The sequence below is a fragment of the Rattus rattus genome, chromosome 14 (genome assembly GCF_011064425.1).
Source record: "Rattus rattus isolate New Zealand chromosome 14, Rrattus_CSIRO_v1, whole genome shotgun sequence".
Taxonomy (NCBI): Eukaryota; Metazoa; Chordata; class Mammalia; order Rodentia; family Muridae; genus Rattus; species Rattus rattus.
In genome coordinates this window covers 9,872,802-9,893,057 of record NC_046167.1, presented here as the reverse complement: position 1 = coordinate 9,893,057, position 20,256 = coordinate 9,872,802, and the positions used below count along the sequence as shown (strand labels likewise).

At 45.6% G+C, this 20,256-nt stretch overlaps 1 protein-coding gene across 1 annotated transcript in view; it reads right to left on the bottom strand.

Moving 5' to 3' along the window:
- Positions 1 to 14,982, bottom strand: part of Dclre1c (DNA cross-link repair 1C) — a 31,205-nt gene extending 16,223 nt beyond the window's left edge. The window contains exons 1-9 of the mRNA XM_032884281.1: positions 14,804 to 14,982; positions 13,701 to 13,752; positions 10,430 to 10,514; positions 7,334 to 7,393; positions 4,841 to 4,896; positions 4,140 to 4,241; positions 3,237 to 3,309; positions 2,765 to 2,905; positions 347 to 448 (exon numbers count right to left, since the gene is read on the bottom strand). Of these exons, the coding sequence (XP_032740172.1) occupies positions 347 to 448; positions 2,765 to 2,905; positions 3,237 to 3,309; positions 4,140 to 4,241; positions 4,841 to 4,896; positions 7,334 to 7,393; positions 10,430 to 10,514; positions 13,701 to 13,752; positions 14,804 to 14,912 (780 nt within the window). The 5' untranslated portion in view covers positions 14,913 to 14,982. The remainder of the gene's footprint in view (positions 1 to 346; positions 449 to 2,764; positions 2,906 to 3,236; positions 3,310 to 4,139; positions 4,242 to 4,840; positions 4,897 to 7,333; positions 7,394 to 10,429; positions 10,515 to 13,700; positions 13,753 to 14,803) is intronic.
- Positions 14,983 to 20,256: the final 5,274 nt, after the last annotated feature.

The window sequence follows — 20,256 nt, the reverse complement described above, 5'->3', positions numbered from 1 at the left end:
GGAATATATGGGGAGCACAGACAGAACTCTGTGGGTTATTAAAACCAACAAGAATAAGAGGCCACATGCAGTAGGGAGAGGGGTGGATCTGAGAGGAGTTAGAGGAAGAGTAGAGGGTAAATATGACCAAAACATTGTGTGAAATTCTCAACGAATTAATAATCTGCTTAAATTATAAGCTAGCAAGATTACTAATTTCATTAAAGTAAATTTTCACTCTCATGCAGAAGAATCACTTTTATGTAAAAGTGTGGGACCCTGTGTCTGTAGCTGTAAATACTTCAACTAACAGTCTAAGATCACACAGAGGCTCAAGGTCCCCAAGTGATAGGACAAATGATACTACCTTCGGGTGGCGGCAGGCGTGGATCTGGGTGTTTCGATCCGTTGTGAGATGGTGCAGGATGTCAGGCATGTTTTTAAACATGTCCAGCTTGTCCACATGAACCTGTGCGTGACAGCAGAAGAAAGCACATTGTTTGAAATGCATTCCTAAGAATGAATAGTTCTGGGGTCATTAGTCAGGGGGACTGTCCAGAGTGGACAGACCTTCAATTTTCTCTTGCAGTTTAGTCCTGGACTATTTCTGTGTGGTAATACCCTGCCAGGAGGTCACTAGAAAAGGGAGGGGGAGGGGGAGCAGCCAGAAAAGTCTGCCTTGTGAGCATAAGGGATTGTTTGTTCCCCATCTGGTTGTGTTAATACTGTCCCTGAAGAATCACTTGGTTCACGCTGATTATGCATCTACTGATGTCAGACTCAGTTATAGCAAAGACCAAGGAGGACAGAAGCAATCAACAATCACCTACTGGGCTAGTGAGACAGCTCAGTGGGTGAAGAAGGGTGTGGTAAGCCTGGTGATGGGAATTCAATGCCCAGAATTCACAGAAAAGAGGAAGGAAGGAGACAACTAACTCTGATTACCAAGTTGTCCTCTGACCTCTATAAGGACGCTGGTGTGCATGTTCCCCCCAACAAAGCACGGCCCACTGTAATGGGAAGCCACATGCCACACAGAACAGCTGGTGCAGTAACAGTGGGGCCTGGCTTGTGCTGTCTCAGAAAACTTCACTAGGCAGAGAAGAGAAAGATGCAGAGAACAAACGGAAACCCTCAAACCTGGCTGCCCTTGAGAAGTTTACAGCTAATAACAATTTAAAGGACTAAAACCAATCCTGTCGGCTTTACTAAAAGCTTGGCTTCTGGATCTTTCAAAGTAGATGATATTAGTTTAAATTGATACCGGGATCATGATACAAAGTTAAAATAGTAGGATTCTATGTTAGTGTGAGACCAACAAACACCCCCGAAATCCTGTCCAGTCGCTCGCTGTGCTGGCTGATACCGAGGCAGGGTGCAGAAGGAACTCAGCAACCACTCATTTACTGCATGGTCACTCAGCTCACAAGTGACTTACTCATGACCAATAAGAAAGGGGGGAGGGGGAGACAGAGCGGCCAGTAAAGCCCACCTTGCAGGTGTAAGGAATTAAGTTGGATCTCCAGAACCCATGCCAAAAAAAAAAAAAAAATCTGGCTGTGGTGGCCTGAGCTTGTGATCCCAAGGTGGGAGAGAGGTGAGAGGTGGGAGGTGGGAGGTGGGAGGTGGGAGGTGGGTCCTCGGGCCTCACCCACCAGCCAGGATACCTGCCGAATTCCAGGTCAGTGAGAAACTCTTGTCTTAAAAAAAAATTAACTTTTGGCCTCTAACACAGGCAGTCACATGCACAGTATGTGTGTGTGTGTGTGTGTGTGTGTGTGTGTATATATATATATACACACACACACACATGTATGTATATGTATATATGTGTGTATATATATACATACATACATATATATATATTTATTTATATATGCATGCATGCATAGGCACAAACATACAGAGAAAATTTAAGCCAGGTATAGTGCAGGACTATAACCCCAGCACTTGGAGGGCTGAGGCAGGAGGATCATGGGTTTGAGGTCAGTCTGGCTATAGAGTGAGTTTCCAGACCAGCCTGGGCCATGCACCTGCTCCCCTCAGAAAAAGATGAAATGAAGTAATGGTGACTGCGATTTCCCACACTCTCTAAGGAGATGGAGTGAACAGCACATGAGAATCGTCATGGAAACGTCTGGAAAGGCAGCTGAAGGTTATCTCTGAACTACAGTACTAGTGACCATCACTGGTTTCTCTTTGGGAAGGCCTGATCTACAACTGTCCCCATCTCTGGCAGAGGGACTTAAGGAAACGCTGGGACCAACATCAAATGCCTCTCCCTGAAGCGCTCCCTGGTCCCGGCTTCTTTCCCCGGGGGCTCAGAGAGGTCGCTTCCACTCTTTAGACACCCCTGAAATTACACCACAAGTTTAGGGGAAGCAAACTGTTGCCACCTTTATAGAGTTCAGAGACAAGGTGAGAGAAAAGAATCTAAAAGACAGGTGATTCAGATAAGTGTGTTTGTCTATGCGTGTGTGTGATGTGTGAATATTATCACGACTGTGATTTTAACTTTAAAGGACAATACACTGCCAGTCCCTTAACTGCATGCAATACACCCAGACATTACTTGGTTCAAGTTTACTTTTGATAATGGTCACAACCATATGCATTTCATAACCCACACTTTGGAAAAAGAATACTTCGCCTCTGGGCACTGACAACTCCTCTCCCTTTGTGGGCTGTGACATCCTTTTGTGTGGAGAGTTCCGAGAGGCCAGCCTCCGCTGCAGCTGTGGGGAGGGAGAGGGAGGACTCGGAGCCTGGAGGGACTGCCTGGTACCTGGACTCCCAGCTCCTCACTCAGGTTGGTGAATAAGTACTCATAGCCGTAGGCGGCCTTGCAGTTCAGCCACACGACGTGCTTCGGACTCCTCGTTATCCAGCTCCGAACCAGCTCCAGAACGCCCCTCAAGCACTCCTCCTGCACACCAACAATGTCCTACTGTGAGAAGCGCACATAACCTGGTCTCCCGAGACATTCAGAAGTAATCACGTGCAAGGGGACAGGCGGCCACACCCCAGCTCACCACCCCAGGCAGACTGGTCACCCAGGCAGGCCCATCACCCCAGGCAGGCATCACCCCAGGCAGGCCCAATCACCCCAGGCAGGCCCAATCACCCCAGGCAGGCCCATCACCCAGGCAGGCAACACCCCAGGCAGGCATCACCCCAGGCAAGCCCATCACCCCAGGCAAGCCCATCACCCCAGGCAGGCCCATCACCCAGGCAGGCATCACCCCAGGGAAACATACACGACTTGGAATTTGATAAAACCTTGGGTCACAGAAAGTGGTGTCTAAATATACACTTTGGATGTCTTTTACTCTGAAAAGGAAAGAAAATAGTGTTAGCCATTTCATGGGACATAATTGTGTACAAGATGATATAGACCCTCAGGTATTTTTGAGGGTGTTCCATTCCACTTACAAATATTTTGTTCATAACTTTACTGAAAAATAAATTCCATACAATAAAAAGATCTTTGGACCAGAGAAATGACTTGGTGGGTAAAGGCAACTTTAACCTTTCCACCTTTCACCTTTCACCTGACAGCCTGAGTTAGGTCCCCAGGATCCATCTGGTGAAAGAACTGACTCCCACAAATTATCCTCACCTACACACACACACACACACACACACACACACACACACACACGCACGCACGCACACACACACATGCACACACACACACAGAGCACGCATGCACAAATAAATAATATTTAAAAATATTGAGTTTGCACGCTTGGTCCAGTGACATATTGATTTATGTTGCCATCATCCCATTATAATCAGTGTATAGAACACTGAATGACCTCATTTTAAAGGGAGGAATTTGTGCTACTATTACAACATTTTTTTTTAAAAGACTAGGTCTTACTGTGTAGCCTTGGCTATCCTGGAACTCAGGCTTGAACTCACCACCCTCGAACTCAGAGATCCGTCTGCCCGCCTCTGCCTCTCAAGTGCTGGGATTAAAGTTTGCACCACCCCCGCCAGCTTTATTACAACTCCTACAATCGAGTCGATTTCTAATCCGACAGGAGCTTGGAATGAACGATGGGGACAGTGGGCGCATGCACACAAGCATGCACACCCACCCACACACATTTAGTCAACTCAAGGTGCACAGCCAAGAACTCCAGAAGGTCCTGTACCTGCCCCCAGAGTGCAGAAGCTCCATTCTGGAAGCTTCTCCTTTCGCCAGTCTGAAGTCTCCTGTATATAAGACAGTTCCATTACTGCCCTGAAATAGAAACCTGAAAAACAAGTGCGTCTCAATGACCTCCAAATTACCAAGTCCTAAGAAAGCAAGCCTCAAACCCCACGAAGGCCTCCTGCACAACACGTCCCTCACAGTGTGCTGTAGCAGAGCTCAGCAACGCTCAATCCCGGGAACTGCCAACTTCCCCGTGAAATAATAAGCAAAGAATAAATGCAATCAAGTAAGATAAAATAGCAGGATGGGAGAGCACTGGGTGTGGCCTGTAATGCCTAGCACTTCACATATACACTCAGATCAGTCCACCCGGGGGAGAGAAATGCCCGTGATAAGACAGCCAGTCATGGGAGAAACACCAATTAAAGGCAGCCACACGCCATATGGTCTCCATCTACCAAGCTCAATTTTAAATCAAGATTATCAACATGGCCAGAAAAAGAGTATCCATTTCTGTACACATACTACCTTCAAACCCTAAAAAGTTATTTCTACAAATATGATATATATACATATATATGTATGTATACACACACACACAGACACACACACACAGACATACACACACACACACACACACACACACACACACACACACACAGAGAGAGAGAGAGAAATGGAAACAGATGCGCCCCTTACATAACTGAACCTGGGCAGTGACCAGCTGGTAAGAGAGTCACAACAACCTCTTCCTTCTAAAAAGAAAAAGAAAAAAAAAAAAAGGAACGGAAGTTATCATTAGGAGCTGGCTAAGTTCACAATGTATCACAAGAATACACCTCATTCTCATTCCCTCATGGTCCAAACCCCAGAGTATGGGGACCCTCATCTACTCCCCTAAACAGAACTACGACAGGGCCACTTCCATTTTTAGGTTCACACTCAAGAATGACCACACAGGGGGTTGGGGATTTAGCTCAGTGGTAGAGCGCTTGCCTAGCAAGCGAAAGGCCCTGGGTTCGGTCCCCAGCTCTGGAAAAAAATAAAAAAAAGAATGACCACACAGACATTAGTTTGCGGATGTCCACTGCATGATCACTCACACCAGCCCCAAAGGAGAAAGGCTTCAAAATGTCTGGCAGCCAATAAACAGATAAACAACGTGTGCTTTGTCCACGCCGTGCAATGCCATCTGCCATAAAGATAAATCCACACAGGGATGCCACCCAGATACATGGATGCCGCTTGAAAAACACTCAGTGGAAGAAGTCACATGGTACAGCATAATTCCACAGACCCGCGGCACGTCCAAAAGGACAAAGGAAATGGTCATTACCGGGAGCTGGGACAGGAGGGGTGGGAGAGCCCATCCCAGGCCCAGGGTTTCCAAGTGAGGAAACTACTCTAAAGTTGACTGTGGTGCTGTGAAGATAGCCCCGAGGATGTGCTGAAGCCACCAGGCCTTCAAATGGGTGAACTGGATGACGATGAATACTGCAATGGCACCATTATTGACCAGGGGAGCAGACGCAGCCTAGTCTCGGTCACCACATTCTCCATGGCACTGTCCCTTTAGGACAGAGCCTGTTGGCTCTCCAGCCATCCAAGAAGGGGGCAGAGCTCTGTCCGCAATGGTTCACTGCCCAGTAATAACTGCCCAACCTCTCCTCCCACTACTCATCCTGCAGGCCCTTTCCACAGGGGTCTCCCAGCTGGGGCCACGCAATGCACGAAAGCCAGGTCACAGGACAAGGCACATGACCAGTGGCATAGCAAGACCACTCCCAAGGGCTTGCCTTATCAAGCTGGGGTTGGAGGGGGCATCCATAGGTGACAAGGCCAATAAAAACATCCTTCCCAGTCACACTTACAAAGGCTCAGGCCTGTTCCCTTGCTCACCTGCCTGCTCTCCTGCTTGCCTGTCCTCCCTCCCTCCCTCCCTCCCTCCCTCCCTCCCTCCCTCCCCTCCCTCCTTGCTCTGCTTTTCATCCCCCACCAATTAAACCTGGCTCTACCAGGATGAAATGCTGAAGAACACTTGTGACCTTCTCCTAAGGAGAAAGAGCTAAAAGGCCACCTCTCTTCTGATCAGTCACATACACAGGTCGCCCTCAGAGGTCCACACAGTGAAGCCATAGATGGTGCTTTATCAGACTACAGAGCAAATGCTAAGTCAGCTGCCAGAAACCAGAAAGACCCCTCTTAGCCTCGGCTGCCATTTTGATGGGGTTTTGCCTTTTGTTTATGGTAGGTCTACAGTCTTTATTATTAGCAATACATTCAAAAATTACTAGCACTAAATTTAAAGTTAAATTTTATTGACTTGGACAGAGAGTTTATTTATTAAAGATTTATTTATTTAATGTCTGAGTATCTGCATGTACACCTGTGTGCCAGAAGAGGGCACCGGATTCCATTACAGATGGCTGTGAGCCACCATGTGGTTGCTGGGAATTGAACTCAGGACCTCTGGAAGAGCAGTCAGTGCTCTTAATCTCTGAGCCATCTCTCCAGCTCATCTTAAAATAAGGAAATTATTTAAGAAGAAGATAACCATTACACTTGAATTTGCTTCAAGTTGAATAACTAACCACTCACTACTTTGTATCTCAGATATAAGAAACTTAATAAATGTGACAGTGGCTTTGTGTAATTAACAAATAACATCCTCATGTAAAACTAAAAAAATGGAAAAAATTAAAAAATAAATATGCCGTGTTTAATCCTTCCGATGTTAGAAGTAATCACGGCACTCAATGACTGAATGTCTCTATCCCCTGAAGCCTGGGGATGAAACAGTAATTTAATTACTGTTTAAAGTTTAATTAAGATGCTTTTGACTGGTGATTCCTTCTTGAAGTTAACCCCCAGTAAACAGATTAGTGCTCTCCACTGTTTAGTCCTCCTTAACTGTTTCACTTCTCCCACTGTGTGAAGACACCAGGAAACGGAAGCCAAGAACTCACAGTGAGAGACAAAGAGAACGCCAGGCCACTGCCGGAGAACCGGGGCCCCAGTGAGAGCACAGGACATGGGGATCAAAACACTCGCAAACGTTGTAGTTATTTTTCTAAAATGAACTTCACTCATAAGGCATTGCTTATGAGTAAACAAGAATTCTAAATTAAAGAGAAAGTTAAATAATCATTTTAGCACTGAGAAGAAAATATAAAATATTTGTTATATAGTTACCTCACCCGATGCCTCATCAACTAAAGATACCTGGGTAGGAGTTTCAATTTCAATTGCTATCTGAAAAGACAGTAAGTAGAGAAGCACTTCTGATTTCATGTATACATTCTGACGTCATTTACATATTCTGACTTCATGCATACATTCTGATTCATGTATCTATTCTGATTTCACATATCTATTCTGATTTCATGTATCTATTTCTGATCTCAGTATAACTAAAGTTTAAAAAATGCCATAAGAAGCCAAAAAGCCTTTTATTGCACTGGGGTTGCAGCCCAGTGTTGGCACTTAGTATGCACAAGGCTTTAGGTTCCAGGCCGAGCACACACAGGGAGCACATAGACATAGTGAGTACTCATACACACACTTAGCACACACACACACACACACACAGTATACACACGTACACACTCACTAATAATGTATCACATTTACGGAAGAAAGTCTTGCTCATGATGCACTGGGCCTGAGAGTATTTTTGAAGAGATTTTTGATAGCTTTAATTCTCTCTACTTTTTCCATTTGCATGTATATGTGTGTGGTGACACGCATGGGGCCTGTTAAGCACTCTACCGCTGAGCTAAGGCACTGGCACTAGCCAGAACTCCTGAGTGTGTACATGTTCCTGTGTGTGTGCCTGTGCATAGGGACGCCAGAGGTTCACGTCAGGTGTCTTCTCTGAGAAAGGCTCTCTCACTGAACCTGGAGCTGACCAGTGAGCACCAGGAATCCTCCTAGCTCCAGTTCCCCCAGCTGGGATTCCTGGCATTTATTCCCCAGTCAGGGGCCAATGCAGGGTCAAAGCAGGCAATCGGCAGGAGGCTGGAGGGAGAGCCTGGGCTGGCTGCTCTCCCAGACTCCAGCTTGTGTCTGGTCTTCCTCACTCCTTGACTGCCCCTGACAGATTAACTTCGGAGGACTACAGGCCCGATCCCAGAGGCAAAGGAAGAGCTGGCTGGCTGCTGGGACGGCTCAGCAGAGCACGCAGACATCTTCCAGTTGGCAGACGGGATGTGGAGACTAAACACGCACAGTGAAAGGCTCCTCCCAGCACGGGGTCTTCTGAGTGCAGCACCCAAGCAGAGTGAGGGGGGCTGGTGTGGCTTCAGAGACAGTGTTGGCAGCTGTTTTTGTCGAAACATAATATCCACGTATACTTATGGATAGAGAACAACCAGTTATCAGACTTTCTCCTCCTTACCTAGTCATCCTTTGGACCCTATTATTACAGACTGCTGTAGACTCGGTCTACAGTGGAAGATTGTTCCTATCTGATCAGTGCAGTAGAGGGGGCCGTGAGCATGTGGAGTCAGACCTCTCCTTCTGCTAGAAGGATCCCCGGGATCCAAGAGTGCTGGCCGGTGCCTGAACCCACAGCCACATACAGCAAGGCTCCTGCCTTCGTGTTGCGCTGTTTTGGTAGCACTGGGGGTCAAACCCCCAAGGCTCACGTGCACCCCCTCTGAGCTGCACACCTGGCCTCTGTGGTAAAGGGGTGGCCACGGCCTTGGGCTTGCTTGTTTTGATCTTGTCTTTTTTTTTTTTTTTTTGCAGAGGCAGGCCAGATGTGGGGCAGAGGGGAGGGAAGAGGAGGAACTTAAACTGTCATCTGTCAGACAGCAGCAAGATGCTACCCTTCATGCAGACTTGTAGTAAGTCCTAACTCTAATCCTACTCCCCATTCTTCTCGAGTGGAGCAGCAGACCAGACAGATTATGAGTCAGACGTATTTTGTTGAGGGAATCTACGTTCATGCCCTCTTGATCTAGAAACAGCAAACAGCATCCTCCTGGGACCTTACAGGGCTGTTTTTTGTTTGTTTGGTGTTGCTTTTTGTTTGTTGTGGCTTTAGGTTCTATTCTATGATGGGGGAACAGCTACTTGGGCTCTTTGGACTTCTGCTTGGTACCTGTTCTTCTTCCCCTTTCTTTTATTTTTCCTTTTTATTTTTAAAATCAATCCTTTTACTTTATCTATATCTGGATTACTGTACTATTGGTCTTCATTTGGGCTTTCTTAGAATTTTTTTTAGCCTCAACTGAGAAATCTATTCCTACTTAAAGCAATAAGGATCATAATAGGACTTTTTCTGCCATGTTTGCATTTTATATGTTGTAGTAATTTTCTTTGGACTACTTTCTGGAGGAGAGATCTACTTCATTTTTCCGGAATAAAAAGTTATTGATTCTAGGAGTTGGGGATTTAGCTCAGTGGTAGAGTGCTTGTCTAGCAAGCGGAAGGCCCTGGGTTTGGTCCCCAGCTCCAAAAAAAAAAAAAAAAAAGAAAAGAAAAAAGTTACTATTCTAGACCAGGCATGGTGGCACACACATTTAATCCCAGCACTGGGGAGGCAGAGGCAGATGGTTCTCTCTTTCTCTCTCTCTCTCTCTCTCTCTCTCTCTCTCTCTCTCTCTCTCTCCCCTCTCTCCCTCCCCTCTCTCTCTCTCTCTCTCTCTCTCTCTCTCTCTCTCTCTCTCAGTTGTCTATTCTATTTCTCATTCTTTCTTGCTATGTAGGTCAAGATGACAGGGATATAGGTCAGTGGCAGAGCGCTTGCCTGCCACACACAGAGCCTTGGGCTCACTCTGCAGAACCACAGAGAAAGAAACTTGTGATCTTCTCGCTTCAGACTCCCAGGCTGGGATCTCGGGCCTGTAGCACCACCTTTGCTCGGTCCTATCTTTAGTAGGCTAGTATTCTGACTGCCACCTTTTCTTCTTCTTTTTTTTAAGATTTAATTTTATTTTTATTTGTGTGTGTGTGTGTGTGTGTGTGTGTGTGTGTACATGCATACATGCACCTGTGTGTAGAAGCATGTTGAGGACTCTCAGATCCTCTTGGGCTAGAGTTACCAGCAGTTGTGAGATGCCTAACTTTGGTGCAGGTACCCAAGTTTAGGTCCTCTGGAAGAGCATCCTGACCACTGAACCAAAAATGCCACTGTTCTACTTCATGATGAATTCACACACACGAAGAAAGGGGTTTGAATAATGCCAACGAGTTTTTTAAAGATGCCTCTGAAAACACGCCACATGTACACAACAAAGGGGGTGCTATTCAAAATTACAACTTTTTGAACTTCAGGTGACTTACAATTCGGTTTTCCCAGAACTTGTACTTCGGGCTGGTTAAGAGCAGCTCCTTAGTGACTGGAGAACAGTACAGGAAGACCTTCAAACTGAAAGCAGAAACAAAGAAGCAGAAGGGAGAAAAAAACCGTCTCAGCACAGTCCAAAGTAAGCCGCTTTGACGAGCCTGCAATGCAGTCTGCAGAATGGCATTCTTCTCTCGTAAATCGCAACCAGTTGACAAGGTTCCCAACACACCTGCCATGATTTGGCTATAAAATCCCCTCCAAAACCCAAGGGCCAAGGCTTGCGTCTCCAGTGCAGTGTTCAGAGAGGTTGGGCTCTGGAGATACCTGAGGGCCCTGACCTAATCCATGCATTAATCCTGTGACGTGGCCATGAACTGACAGCATTGCTGGAGGAAGAACTTCCCAGTCCCAGTCCCTCCTGTCTCTAGCTCTCGGCTTCATGTCTTTCAGGGGGTGAGCAACTTTCATCTGCCTTGTCCATTGCTATGTCCCTCCCTCGCCAGGAGCCTAAAGGCAGTGGATCCAGCCAATCACTGACTGAAGGCAGGAGGGAAAGTAAATCCTCCCCTTTTTAGGTTGGTTTTTTCAGGTGTTTTGCCACAGTGACAGCAAGCTGGTGAGCAGAGTACCAGTATATCATTGACTATTTCTCAGCCCTGTCCACGGGTCCTTCCGCTTCCTAAGAAGACCACCATTTGTCTTATGCCGTGCTGCTAAGCATGCAGACTAAGTACTGGGGGCTGGAAGTGTAGCAAAGTCCTTCATTAAACTGTGTGTGGTAGCACATGCCTGCAATCCAGGCATCGGAAGGAGGTAGAGGCTTACTGCACGTTTGAGGCGTGTTTGATTAATGTACCTAAGCTCTAGAAAACAGCTGGAGCTATAAGGAAAGGCTGACACACCCACACATTCCCACAGTGACATGAAGAGTTTATATCTCTCGGCTTGAACTGGGTAGATCTTCGTAACTTCAGGAATTTCTTCCCCCTGGCTTGAGACCGAGTTTCTCTGTGTAACAGCCCTGGCTGTCCTGGAACTCACTCTGTAGACCAGGCTAACCTTTAACTCACAGAGATCCACCTGCCTCTGCCTCCCTAGTGCTGGGATTAAAGGTGTTCGGCACCATACCCAGTAGCTGCAGGATGTTTTTCTATATAGCCCTGCTTTTCTATACAGAGTTTCTCTACATAGCCCTGTCTATCCTGGAACTCTTTCGGTAGGGCTGGCCTCAAACTGCCCATCTCTGCCTCCTGAGTGCTGGGATTAAAGACGTGAGCTACGAACACCCTGGCTAACTGCAAGATTCTTGAAGCTTGGTCTTAGGACAACAGACCTGCCTCGTGACTCTCTCTTGGGGGTTTATCTTGTATTATTTCAACACTGACTCGGTATGTCATCCTGTCTAACCTGGAACTTGCTATGTAGACCAGGTTGGCTCTTAATGCACAGAGATTTGTCTAGACATCTTCCTCATGAGTGCTTTCACTGAAAGCGTGTTTCCCATGTCTGTCCCAGGACGGACAGTTTCTAAACCTAAATTCTCTATTAACAAAACCGGCCATCCCAGGTTGAAGAAATCTTTCGAGAGGGACAAGCTCAAGAAGTCAGCTGGTCTAGGCCTTGTTGCTGTTACGAATCTTCCCAGGTTACAGACACTTGAGCCTTCAGATAATGTCACTGTTGCCTGATCCTAGAAACCAGAAATTCCCACAGTACACTGTCATAATTCCTGACCCAGAGGAACTGGAGGGTTGGTGTCATTTAAAGATAGTCAGTTACAAGGTAGTGTGTTACCCAGCAACAGATAGTTGACGCAGAGGCTCGACTATGTATCGTTAGACAGACCTGGTTAACACCCGGGTCTGGCCACTCACTGGTTCTGTGACACTGGGCAACTAATGTAACCTGTCTGCCTTCTTAGTTTCCTCATCTGTAAATTAGAAGGAATCATAATACCTATTTCAAAGGTTATCAAGAGGCTCTAACGAGGACACCAGCTCCAAGTAGGCAGTAGTAGAGATCTAGTAGAACCAGATCTAGGGTAAACATTAGAATGAAATCGTTGCTCTTTACTGTACCTAGGGTAGGCATCAGGATGAAGACTTCTTTTCTAGAAGTACTTTGGCCTTTTGAAGAAATCACTGTAGAAAACAGTGACTGTTTTCTCATCTATAGAGTTATTAACCTGAAGGAAGTTTACTCCCTCTGACAAGACGGTCATTGGCACGTCAGGAATGTCTCCCATTACTGAATATTGCAAACAGTACACAGTAAGGATTAAAGCTGCAGGGGCCATGATATTTTCTTTCACAAAGCATTTAGATTACATTAGGAGCCTTGGTTTGAGGAATGTGTCTTACCCCTCACCCCCCCCAAAAAAAAGCCGTTTGTGTAATAATCAATAAATATGCTTTTGTGAGGCTGTTTGAGGTTCAGTTCATCCAGGCTGGCCCTCCCTGTTGTATCGGAGCCAGATTACACTCTGGGGCGACCCTCTTTGACCGACCCTTGACTCAAAACTCAGTCTGACAGTGAACTACGACATTCTCAACCTCCATCACGTCTGGTTCATCCCAGCAGCCAGCGCTCACCACTGAGCCGTCTCTCCGGCGTAGGGTTCCTGCTGGCAGAACCACCATTTACAACATAAACATATACTCTTACAAAAATACAAGCAAACGAGTCACTGCTGCAGCTGGCAACACAGATGGGTCGCATAAATGCAATGTTAAGAACTCGATGGGGCTGGAGAAATAGTTCAAGTAGTTAAGATGGCTGCTCTTCCAGAAGACCAAGGTTCAATTCCTAGCACTCACGGGACAGCTAACCATGTCAGTAACCATGGCTGCACACAGGTAAAACAAGCATACATGTAAAATTTTAAAAAAATAAACCTTTGAAAAATATTGAAGGAGATTTCTTAATCTATCCAGTATATGATCCTATTTTTTTTAGTTTTGTTTTTTTAAGACAAGTTTCATTATCTAACTCAGGTTGGCCTTGAACTCACAAATCCTCTTGATTCCTCAGTATTGGGATTATACCACCATATCAAGCCATCTGTTTATATACAATTTAAGAATAACCAAAGTCAAAATAGAAGGAAAAACAGGTTAGATTACACAGGGGTCTGGGTCATAGCAGTGTTCAATTTCCTATTCTGTGGAAGCTACCTAATGTTTATATAAGCTCATGTTTACATAGGCTACCCTGTTATCTCTCAGTAAGATGTTTACTTACACACAAATAAGTAGCAAAACTAATTACCTGCATTCCAGCCTTCTTTTCATGGAAGGAGCCCTTAATCCTTTCATGTGATCTACAAGGAAAAGAATTAGAAGTCATAAATATGTTTTGTTTTTGTTTTGTTTGTTTGTTTGTTTTAGAGGATTCCTTTGCCTACAACATGGGAGCTGTCTTTGTAAGCTTCCTACTGAGAGAAACTGCACAAGGTTCACCGCTATGAGCAAATAGAGTCCCACAGGTCTTGGGCCCTTCTGCGGACGAGGAACCTTTCAGAGTTTAGGCCAGGAACTACTAAGAAGTGTCAGGCCCTGAGCCGATGAAAGGAATTCAAGACCCCCCCGTGGGTCAGGAGAGCAAGGCAGGAAGATCAAGGGCTAGTATGAGAGAACCTAGGTGGGTTGACCTGACTACAGTTAGGATGTGCTCCTCAACCTTAAATAAGTAAATAATAAAAAAGAAAAATGGGGGACACTTGGCCAAGCTTGTAGATTGATTGCACACACACATATACACAAAGACACACACACACACACACACACACACACACACGTAGAGTTTAGTGTGAGAGACATTTGTTTGTGTGCGGGAGGAAAGGTGGGAGCAAGGGAGGGAGGGGGAGGGAGAGAGAGAGAGAGAGAGAGAGAGAGAGAGAGAGAGAGAGAGAGAGAGAGAGAGAAAGAGGCAGACAAACAAACAGATCCATCTTAGGCTCTTGCCAAATGTCTCCGGGATGCATAACTTCTGAAACGTGTGTCTGTGTGAGCGAGGGGCTTTTCGCTCTTTCCTAATGTCTCGGAGTGTAGAAGTTCTGAAACGTGTTTTCTTTACTCGTGATAAACGAGAATTAGGGAAGTTTGGGCATGAGCTAATTCAGCCTTACCAAACAGATACTCTCCGCTGGGAGAGCAACCAGCACTTCTAACAGCTCTGCCTCACCACAGCATCCAGGCTCAGATTGCGACCGGAGCTGGGGTTACAGAGGTGGTACAGACCTGGAGCTCAATAAAGCCAGAGGTTAAGCGCCAACTAGGACTAGGAGTGCTTCCCAATGCCTCGCGGAGTCCCAGCCTGCTCTCCCCTCACCCGAGCGCCCCTGAAGTAGGTGGCGAGAGGGACTCACTCACCCTTGTGGCAGTGCGAAAGGAAGTAGGCACGGGCTTTCAGGTTCTCCCTGTCGAAGCGGTCAATGGAGATGGTTGGATATTCCTCCATCTGTCCCTGGAAAGAACTCATAGCGCCAGGGAAGACTAGAAACGAAGCCCACCTCGGAAACAGAAGTGCACATTGACCCTGGGCGCTACTTCCGGGAGCCTGCGCACCACCTCCTCATAGGCCGGCCGAGCTGAGCCACATCCAATCAAAGGAACCATGCGCTAGGGGCGGAGCCAAGGAGCATCCAATCCTGATCCAGCCTCCCAAGTCCCTGGGTTTAAATTACTGCACCAGCTGAGCACGGAGAACCAGCCATAAGCAGTTTGTGGATACCATTGTCTGGTGTTGGAGAGTCAGGTTCCTGCCAGAAAGCAAAAGAAGAAACCAAAAGTGTTTGTTGCACAGATTCAGATCTGTCCGCATCTGTGGAGGAACCAAGGCAGGAAGCGAAACACAGCTGGAAACAGCGGCCAGGAGCTTCCCTTTTCTTAATCACATTGTCTTGCATGCATTTCCTCAGATCTACAGGAGATCGAGTTGTGTTTGTTCGTTCGTTCGTTCGTTCGTTCCTTTGGTTGGTTGGTTGATTAGTTTTGGTCTCCTCCCAATTTGTATTTAATAGGATAACCATGAGGATTGGATGAATCATTGCCTCTGACTCCTGGTTAATAGATCCCGTTGGTACTCTTTCCCTCTTCTGTACAATAAGCTAACTCTACTTTGAAGGCTACAATTTAGACATAGATTCTTAGAGAGGAAAATAAAAAGTAAAGATCCCGTTGGTCTGCTAGCCTCCAGTAGTCACTGAGCTGTTTTTTTTTTTTTTTTTTTGGAAGGATGGATGTATAAAGAAGCAGCAGGAGAGTATGTGGGGGAAGTTTGGGAGAGTGTGTAGTAACAGTATCAAGATCCACCAAAGACTTTGTCAGTGGCATTTATTGTCTCCTCCCTAGCAAGTTTTCTCCTCAGACACTCAGCACTGTTGATCACAGACAACTGGAACCTCCGAACTGAAAAGCAGCAGCGTCTGCAGAAACTGACCAGCTGGTTTCAGTACAGTGGACAGAATAGAAGGTTGCAGTTACCATGGTTCCATAGGCTAGTTACCATCTCCTGAGCTAGTTCTAGCCCTTGGGAATAGCCATTCTTTATCCATCTCTGCTGGAACTAACATCTTGTGACTAACACATTAAAAAAAAACCTTTTGGAATCTATTAGTTTAGCAGACCACTATTTTCCCCCACCCCAAAAGCTAAGAATGTCATCAGATAGCATCCTGGCCCTATAGAAAAGCTTCCTCATCTTTTCTGTATTGGCCTTTCTGATGTACACTATATTTTAAATATGACTTGACTTATGACTTTCTTCTATAAAACCATGAAACTCTTTCCGTGTTAGATCATGGAATTTAGGATGACCCAAATCTGTGTCCCAGCCCCAAGGTTATTAAAAATGGCCCCAGAATAAAGTCTCTTTTTCTTTTCGGATGAGGTTTCTCTGTCCACAGTGGTTACATAGCTAACTCATGTGCCATCAGAAATCAGCACATTTGAAAAACCACAGAAGTTTAGAATATGGCAAAGAATACTTTCACACACAGAGAGAAGTGATGAGGCCAGGAGTAAGCTCTGAGTGGAGGGGTTGGAATGTCATGGTCAGAGAACAGCAGGTTATTCTTGCAGTCATAATGCCCGGTTCTATTCACATTCAGATTTTCATAAAGAGGAAGCGGGGAGGAAGGGGAGTAGAAGGAAGTGCTCTAGACATAGGTAGCAACTTAGACATTCTACCACAGCAACACTGGCAAAGGCTTGGCTGTGTGTAACATGGTCTTTCCTAGACTAAGCGAGGATGGCTGCTGTGGCTGGGTTGTCCATACAGGACAGTAAATTCTGCACTGAGTCTGGTCGTCTGGAGAATTTCTCAGAAGTTGGAGCTCCTAGAAAGGCAAGACAAACTATGATTCATGGTCTTATTTACTTGTTCACTCCTTTTCTCTTTTCAATGTATACAGTAGGAAATAATTGTGAGAAGCAAGTTACCCCTGTAAGCAACACGCGTACTTCTATTCTTACGACTGAACTTTTGCCATTGGAGACCCTTTTTCCTTTGAGAGGTTTTATACAACACTGGACACATAAGTATATAAAACAGGCATGCACATAAAAATGTACTGATAATAAGTCCTAAAGAGATCTACTTGAAAACAATTCTTTGATACACACACACATATGTATATATATATATGTGTGTGTGTGTGTGTGTGTGTGTGTGTGTGTGTGTGTGTGTAGTAATAAATTTGCCTACTATTGGATGGGCAGGCCTGTGTCTTTTTACAGAGAGAATTAAATCCTGACAATATTTGGTGCTTTGGGTTGCAGAATAACTTTAGCATCTTTTAGAGTCGAGTGATACTAATTTTAGAATCATCTGTACTGACAGTGGCCTTGCACAAATAGGATAATATAAAATGGCAGACAGATATGTACAACCATTTCAGAAATTGTTGAAAATTCTGTTCTATTTCCAAGCAAATGTGATTGTTTGTTTGTTGGTTGGTTTTGTATTTTGTTGTTTGGGTTTTTTATTTGTTTGTTTGTTTGTTTTTTGTCTTTTGTTTTTTTGTTTTTGAGGTAGGGTTTCTCTATGTACTCCTGGCTTCCTGGGCCTTGTTCTGTAGACCAGGTTGGCCTCAAACTCAGAGATCTGCCTGTCTCTGCCTCCCAAATGCTGGGCTCAAAAGCATGCACCACCATGCCCAGCAGTTTTTTTTCTTTTTTTTATAAAGCTCAAATCAGCATTTCAAAGGAAAATTTTGGAAATTAAAGATTCCAACACAATACAATCCATCCATATATTAATTTTAGTACTTACATGCTGAAGGATAATGGCAGGAAAATATTAAAAGTCTTTGCTTTGCATAATTTGCATTGTTCCTATGTTAGAAAAATGCGGGGCCGAAGAGATGGCTCAGTGGTTAAGAGCACTGACTGCTCTTCCAGAGGTCCTGAGTTCAATTCCCAGCAACCACAAAGGTGGCTCTCAACCTTCTGTAATGGGATCCAATGCCACCTTCTGGTGTGTCTGTGGATCACTATAGTGTACTCCTATAAAAATAATAAATACATCTTTAAAAAATGCATGTACAGCAAAAATGACGCTCTTGAATGTGAGGTACTTAGCAGTGCTTGTCAGTGTTGAGTGTCATGGCAGCACGGGTAATTAAGAATATGTGTATTTTGAGTTTAGAACTGAGCCCCAGGTGTGGTGGCACGACCTTTTGATTCCAGCACTGGGGAGGCGGAAGCAGGTAGATCTCTGAGTTCAAAGCCAGGCTGGTCCACACAGCAATATCCAGGTCAGCCAGAGCCACATAGGGAGACCCATCTCAAAACAACAAACACTGGAACGGAGACTTCTGTGAACTGTGCTACTTGGCACAGACATACACTGTGGTACGATCTCAGATTAATCATGTGTTTGCTGAGTTCATTTTTGACCATTGTGGGTTCAGAAATCTTTTATTCTTCTTACAAACTAAGGCAGGGAGAGAAGACATGAAGGGTGAAAGGGAATTCCTGGGGTGTCTGGGGAGAAAGGGAGGGAGTGGTGGGTGTGGCTATAGTCAAAAAGACATTGTGTAGGACTGAAGAGAGGGCTTAGTGGTTAAGAATTAGTACTGTTCTTGTAGAGACGACAACTTCAATTCTCACGACCTACACTGGGTGGCTCAAAAAAATCACCTGTCATTCTAGTCCCAGGGGATCCAACACCCCTGGCCTCGGTAAGCATCTGTACACAGGTGCATATACCCACTGAGACATAGACATGCACATGTATGTATAGGCACATAGTACACACACACACACACACACACACACACACACACACACACACACACACGGACTTTTAAAATGGAAAACTTTGGAGGTTTCAGGTAAGGAACCAAAGAAGCCCGCCGCCATACTCTAGGAAATCTGATGGTCCAAATTCACTTATTTGTTCAATAAACAGTCATCCACTCTCTATAATGTTCCCGCTCCCGGACTGAACACTAAGGCATCAATGTAAAGCAGTCAAAGAACCCTCGTTCACAGAATGCCTTCCAGTAAAATGTGCTACCAGCACTTGGGTAACTAATTCCAGATGCTGTCTCAAGTGTTCTGTGTTTGGTATTTCTGTCTCACAGCAACCCTAGCAGCAGACAGGTTCTTATTGTCCAGTTGTTACATTGTTATGTAAATTTAGCCCTGACTTCAAGGGCACTGTGTTCTGAAATGCCCCTTGGTAGCTATCTTGTCTTTCCTGCTCATAGCCTCAGAGCGACCGCAGCAGAAGTGTCATGGTGAAGTATATTTCCTCACTCTAAGCAGGCTGCATTCACATTTACTGCATGCTAGGAGCTGTTCAGCTAGGTATGACGGGAGCATACTGACCCAGAGGAAGTCAACAAACCTGTAAGAGTACTATGGAAAGTACTGGCCTTGTAAACCTCTGAAGCTTTTGTTTTACTGTGGATAAAATTTTAGAAAGCTATTTCAGGATCACAGTATTGCTGGAGTGCAAGACTGACATAATCTGATTTATGTTTTAAGAGGCTCTTGCTGACGGTTGTATGGAGAACAGGCTATGGGGGTGGGCAGCGATGTTGGGAATTAGTGTGGTGACTGGAGACTGCCAAGAGATGGCCTTTTGGACTTGCGTGAGAGTTATTAAAAGCCAACAGGTGCTTGCCGATGGATGGGGAGAAACAGAGGACTGTGGGGCTAGTCAAACAGGTGGATGCAGGAGTTCCCTTTGTTTGGGAATTTTGTGGTCTAAAGTTCTGGAGACTGCTAAGGAAAAGAGATGGCTTTTCTTTTTTTGGACTGGGACCAACCCAGGGCCTTGTGCTGAGAGTTAAATTACCCCAAGCCACTCAAAGGTCCTTTAACGAGAACTTTAATTTAGTTGAACAGCAGCGAACAAGGATCCAATGTTAACTCTGGGGCGGTGACCAGGTGTTCCTTTTCCTTTCATCCTCTATTTACAGATAGAACTTCAAAGAACCTTTGCCCAGACTATTAGTTTAGATACTCTACAGATGGGCAGTGATTGCAGACACCAAAGATTCCCAAAGAAGTTATCTTCCTCCAGGATTCAGAACCTGTAGGATCTCTATTCTCTCAAAGGCTTTCAAATAACAGTGAACAGCAGCGAACAGGATCCACTCTGGGCTTTCCGCTACAGAGAACTTAGATCTCTTTGCCCAGACTAGCTCTTGGGCATGCGCACAAAGACCCAGAAGCGGGGGGGCGGGGCCGAAGGAAACTGGGCTCGGCTCGCTCACGTGGGCGGGCAGAGCAGCGTCGCTGCGTTGCTAGGAGACGCGCGGGTTGCTCGGGCCGCTTCAGTTAGTCCTTGGCTGTCTCAGCCCAAGATCCCG